Source organism: Amphibalanus amphitrite, unplaced genomic scaffold, assembly GCF_019059575.1.
Source record: "Amphibalanus amphitrite isolate SeventyFive unplaced genomic scaffold, NRLGWU_Aamphi_draft 000111F_arrow, whole genome shotgun sequence".
Classification (NCBI taxonomy): Eukaryota; Metazoa; Arthropoda; class Thecostraca; order Balanomorpha; family Balanidae; genus Amphibalanus; species Amphibalanus amphitrite.
This window is the reverse complement of record NW_024881606.1, coordinates 445,783-452,012: the sequence shown is the minus strand read 5'-3', so window position 1 is coordinate 452,012 and position 6,230 is coordinate 445,783. Positions and strand designations below refer to the sequence as shown.

The following is a 6,230-nucleotide window of genomic DNA, read 5'->3' as shown; positions in this document are numbered from 1 at the left end:
CGTGAGAATGACGAGGACAAGAGAAAGAGGACCTTCAGAGGCCACCTATCGGCACTCGGCAGGTTTGTAAGCATTAGTACGGAATCAGCCGCCAGAAAACCATGGCGCAAAGGTTGGCATTTGCATGGATAGTTCTCTAATCCATGGCGTTTGGCAGCAGTAGTGGCATCTGATCTATCGTCCATATCAGAAGATGTAGTGCCAGTACAAGAAGATTGAGAACAAATTGAGAGATGCATTTTCCGATTTCACGGCCTTGGATTTCACAAATAATCTGGACTGTTTTATGGGAGCTGTCAGCTGCCCTCTGTCTCTGGAGAGTAGTGACCGACCCTCAGCCTTGACGGTGGACAGGCACAGGCTATCGTATCGTTGAATCGTAGGCTATGAATTGATGTGAAGGTAATAGGGATTGGTTTGTCCAATTGACCAGGTCAGTGGGGTTCCTCGATTATGGGTCCTCTTCATTCAGTCATTCCTGTGTTTGTGACACAATTCAAAAAATTGCTCAGTTTTTTTATTCATTCGATGCAACGCTATGCACCTGTTTGCTGTTTGTAAACATTCAAAAACACAGCACACCAATATCGAGTCAAACGCGTCATGATCGTCTACTAATTACGAAGAGATGGACAAACAAGTACTGGAAAGTGAATTGTTCTCCTTAAGTACTCCGTAATTTTGTAAATCGAATTGAATGGTTTAAAGTAATTATAATTGGTAGATACGGCTACACGAAATCACTCCCGCTGTTTTCAAGCAAAAACTACTTACTTACTTCGTAATTCGTTGACGTTCGTCCTTCCGAAGGTAAGCTGCCTATCGATGTTTACTGTGACCAGCACCACTACGTTCCCGCAAGATACCGATATTGTTTTCGAGACTGTACAGTGCTGAGTGCACGACTGTACGCCGTCGAACCTCGGGCTCGATCCCATCGCCTTATATGGAGATGAGAGTTTGGGCGACGCGACCTCAGGGGAGCGGTGTCGTATAAGGTCAGGCACGGGGCCCGGCGCCCGCATCCTGCCCCAGCCCGGATGTGCTGCCGGGGCGGCACTGTTCGCATTCCCGTGCGTCAGCGACTTTCGTAGGGAGATTCGTGACTAGTTCACTTCGAGCGGACGTAGCGCTTCGGGAACAGGTCCAAACCAAATCGGGCATAGCTGTTCTCTTAGTGTTCCCCGTCGTGTAGCCCAGCAGCTGTCTGATATAAAGACGACATATAAGAAAACTTGTATTAAATAGATACCATGTGATCTAAGCATCTATATTCACAATTGTTAGACGATGCGGACACAGACATATGCGCGTAACTCTTCCAGTTTATATACTGCCGTAGCGGGAATGCAACATCAAATAATTGGAATGGCAATCTGCTATACCTACAATCAGCCTCTGACACTCGCAGCTTAGGCCTAAATAAAGCGCCAAAAATACAAATCTCAATATATTGTCACCTAATGTTGAACCTAACATGCGGCATAGCTGCGATGTGTGGAACGTTCTCAGTTCACGGAGCTCAACATATAGTTGGTGACGCGCCACGGAATGTTTTCAGGAATGTTCACTGCTCATCCTTGTCCTTGGCTCCGTGCTTCAGGATCCGGGTGAACTCCAAGTAGTCGAACATGCCGTTTTTGATCGGCGCCTCCTTGTACATATCTTCAACCTGAGAGAAAAACAGAGCAACAGGTCAGCGAGTCACGGGGTCACGGGTCACGGGAAGACGCAGCGCCGGGCCTGGCAGCGTGGTAAGCGGTAATGCCGACAAATGAAGGTCAGGTGAAGGGAAGCGAATGTGCCGCTTGGAGTACTGCGACGCCGGAAAATGCTTCCCTTCCCGTCGCCAAAACCACGGTGACTATAAATAACTAAAACTGGATGCCGGCCATAGCGTCTGCTGTCAAATGTCACCAAATATTCTTTATCACCCGCGTGTTACAATAAAAATTGACGATTGATGAGTGAAGGACACAAGCGGAAATGCACACAAAAGGCTGAAAAAAATGTTTACGAAGTACGAGCAATCGAAAAATGTATGAAACATGCGATTTCGATCAATACATGACGGCAAACAAAAGTAGCATCACACCTTGCTTTATTTTGCTCGCGATCAACATAAAAGAAGCTAATACAACATTCACAGGATAAAAATGGAACTGGCTGGTGCAAAAAAAAAACACAAAAAAATAATTACCCAACACTCTAAACTACGTTTGCGTGCGAGACCACCGATCTCACCTCGTCGTCTGTGAATCGGTCTCCCATGGTGGTGAGCAGCTCGCGCAGCCGGTCCTCGGAGATGAGGCCCGTGTTCTCCTCGTCGAAGCAGCCGAAGGCGTTCTTGATGACCTCCTCGGGGTCGGTGCCCTGCAGACGCTCGCCGAACAGCGTCAGGAACATAGTGAAGTTAATGGGACCCGGCGCCTCGCCCATCATACCCTCCAGGTACTCGTCGGTCGGGTCCTTGCCTGCAGAGGAAGAAGAGAAACGTGACAATAGAGATCGGGCGTGACATTGTTTACGTGAGTAACGGCACTGAAGTATGTATTTGCTCCACGGATGCATCACCGATAAAAACCTTACAACTATCGACTTTGCGAGTTCACAATCCATGCATTTTTGACAGTCGATGAGCCTCCGTATGATCGACACAACTTCAATCGTGAGCTCGTCAGCGGTGCTCCAGCTAACGATGTCGCCTAAAATAGCACATTTAACCAATGCCGCCTCCCTGACCGAGCCAACTAACCAAGCGAGGCCAGCATGTCGTGCAGGTCCTCCTTGTCGATGAATCCGTCACGGTTCTGGTCGATCATGTTGAAGGCCTCTTTGAACTCCTGGATCTGTGCCTGACCGAACATGGCGAACACATTGGAGGTGGCGCGCTGGGCGCGCTTCTTGGTGACCCCGCGGCGGGTGGCGGCACGGCGCGACGACATGGCTGCTTCTGTTGGCGGAAAACAGACATTTGGTGAGGCAGGCTGTTAGGAATTGAGAGAATGCTAGGCCGCATAAGTGCATACTAAGCTGCACTAGTGTGAAATCCTTAAGGTTTCCAAGTTTTTGGTTTTGGCCTGAGTGTTTGCATGTCACATTCACCACAAAGCGAATGCATTACTCGCCGGTCGCCCCACTGCTGGCTGCCATCTCACCTTCTGTCACACAAAGGCTGTCAATTTGAAAGATACAAGTCCTCAAACCAATATCACATACAATCACCATATCATTTAGCCATCCCACAAAATTGATACAGCCCAGAACACACATGACTAAATATGGCAGTGTGCCATATTTCATGCCCTCCAGCACCTTGTTTTCACTGTCCGGTCTCCACCCTTACAGGCGCGTAACCATGAGTCTGAAGTTACTGGGGACCACATGGAAGGCCGCGAAGACCAAATATAATATTTCAGGATCAGCCTTCGTCCGAGTGTGTGGGCCGTGGGGTGAGATAGTGGGGGGCGTTTTTGGACACACCTGCCATTTTTTTTTGTTGCGCGTGTAAGCACAACCGCGGCGCGCACAGACACAGGTAAACATGACACACTGAACCGGAAAATTGCACCTGTGCCTATGCCTTCTATGCCTCTGAGATCATCTCAGGTCATGAAACATCTCCAACAGTTTTTTTTACCATTACTTTAGGTAGAAACATGTTAGAGCGCAAACACCATGGATGTGTTCAACTCAACAATGCCAATCGCATGACATGCAACATGACCTTTTTCTTCCATGCGTCTCGACGAGACCAACGCGATGCCGGTAAAATCAGCGCCATGCTATTTTTGAGTCAAAAGTTATGATACAAAAACCTTTCCCGCAAAACGCCAACCTGGAAGCTAAACCGTTGACCTTAGGTCAAAACTGAGAACATTGCTCAGAAAGGTCTTTGAAAAAGCTATCGAATGCGCTTTCCCGCAGCACTGCAGCTCTATTGGTTCCTGACGTATGCGCCGATTTGTGAAAAGTTGTCGAAATTGGGAATAAAAGTTTGTGAAAATTTTACCTTTGGTGACCTCCAGTGACCTGAGCGATGACTTGATCAAAAATGACATAGGTAATTCTGAAAGATACTGTAGCGAGCTATCTGCTGCTTCTTACCGCGTCTTTCTAGCTTGCTTAGGTAATCTGGTGTGGCCAAAAAGCCCCCCCCCCCACCATGGCTAAGTTGGTTGAGAGGCCCACACGCGCGCTGGCTAAACAAAACATCCAGTTTTGTTTTCCGTTGACATATTGCTCTTCACGTCGATTTAGAGACAATATTTGGCTATTCAAGCAAATTGAGGTCGTCGGTTTTACTGGGGACGGTCCCCAGTAACCCAAAAGTTACTGGGGACCGGTCCCCAGTGTCCCCAGTGGTGGTTACGCGCCTGCACCCTTATACTCATAATTTCCCATCATTATGTCATCTTACCCAATATAGATGTGAACATTTTGGTATTACCAATTAATTGGTAAGGCAGCGTACTGAGTAGCACGAATCGTCGAGTAGGCATGCGGATAAGATCGCTAGGTATCAACATTTTCTAGTTAGATTAACTTCAAGCTAAGAAAACCATAACATCAGTAGCAGCACAAGTAGGGACAGGCCGTATTGCAATGAAAAGAAAGATACCTACGGCTACGGTGATACCAGTGACGACGAATCACTGATCAAACAGCCTAATACAATGGTCCAGTACCGTAAACCGGGGTGACTTTGTATCACTTTTGACCAGTATGGTACAATATCTCCTATATCACTTGAGATTTCGCTCTGGAAACTGTTTCATCATACCAATTGGACAATTCTCTATCTAACTGAGTGCAATAAATGTCTTGAAATTTATCATAAATATTTTATTTTTTAACAAAAAAAATTATCATTCTCACCCAGAGGTCGGGGTGACTATGATCACTACATTAAAATCACGTTATATGTGCCATAGGAGGAGCCCTCAGAAGGGGTTTGTGTGATAAACTTACATGTTTTAAATAAAAGCAAAGGCTTTGCTTGACAACTGAAACATTTTACAGCAAAACTATGAATCATTGAGGTATTAAAATAAAGCTGCATGCTCTGGGTCTAAACTCACATTACAGAGCTATAAGTAGCAAAATTGGCTACTTTAACCTCTGACTTCAAGATTAAGTAGCAGTCACAGATGTCCTAAGCCACAGGCTACCTGTTCTACATCACACTTTGTCTGCTGGTGGCTGTGGGACTGCTTGCCACACTGCTCATGCCCCTCCCAGTCGATTGTCTTTTTCACTTCCCATTGACGCTCCAATTACCACTGAGTAGAGCAGCTCAATGCTCATCCTCCATCATCAGTATCGAAGCCTTTCCTTTATCTTTCTTTATCTGGGTCTTTCTCATCTTTACCATTATTATTGCTGGAGATGCTAGCAAATTTATACTTCATGCCAATGACAACAAAAAAACAAGCCGTGACATCAACATGATTATTCTAACTGGGACCCAAAGTGTCTGCTATAATGCTTCATTGCTTTATTTAATCATTGGCATAGCAAATACAGTTCACAGCAGCTAAATGCTCATTTGAGGCCCGAAATTGGTCTATGATCAAAGTCACCCCGGGTATCATTGTCACCCCGGTTTACGGTATCCACCCAGACCCCATTCCTTTATAAAAGCATGTAAGTCCCATTCCACTTTCCAGAGCCCCGAGCAACCTCACTTACCTTATTGCGATGCAACTCCAATAAATATAAAAAGGAACGCCCAAGGAACAGCGACACGCCCCACACAAACCACAATGGGAAATCTAATGGCTTTTTGTGTTACTGTTGACAGCGCGCCAGCTGAAAAAGCAGCGCCAGTTTCGTAATCATGGTTCTCTATTCAATGAAGCTATCGATATTATCGATAATGCACTGATAACCTACTATTTTTAGTTGCTCTCATTCGAAAACTGTTCAAATCCAGTAAAAACATTACTTTGAAACGAAGCGAGTGTATTCTTCAAAGTCCTTACTGATACAAATTATTACAAATATCGGTAAAGTACTCGTACTCTGCTGTTTCTCACTGTATGTATCCACCACTAGGCCTTGCTAACATATTTGTTTTGGTACTCAAGCAGAAACGTGCGTAACAAGGCCATCTATAGGTGCGGAGTTTGACAAGGGGCCTGTTCCAGCGCCTCCAGAATAAATTCTTGACTGGAGGCTCTACCAGAGGTTTTACTGGAGGCGCTGGAACGCAATCTGGAGATTTCTGG

The 6,230-nt window shown here is 46.0% G+C and overlaps 1 protein-coding gene across 1 annotated transcript; it reads right to left on the bottom strand.

Annotated features, from left to right (window-relative positions):
• Positions 1-1,224: 1,224 nt before the first annotated feature.
• Positions 1,225-6,083, bottom strand: LOC122381020 (myosin regulatory light chain sqh). Its single transcript, XM_043364705.1, has 4 exons — positions 5,692-6,083; positions 2,756-2,953; positions 2,245-2,474; positions 1,225-1,672 (listed from the first exon to the last, which is right to left on the bottom strand). The coding sequence occupies exons 2-4, from the start codon at positions 2,943-2,945 to the stop codon at positions 1,568-1,570; spliced, it is 525 nt and encodes a 174-aa protein (XP_043220640.1). The 5' UTR covers positions 2,946-2,953; positions 5,692-6,083; the 3' UTR covers positions 1,225-1,567.
• Positions 6,084-6,230: the final 147 nt, after the last annotated feature.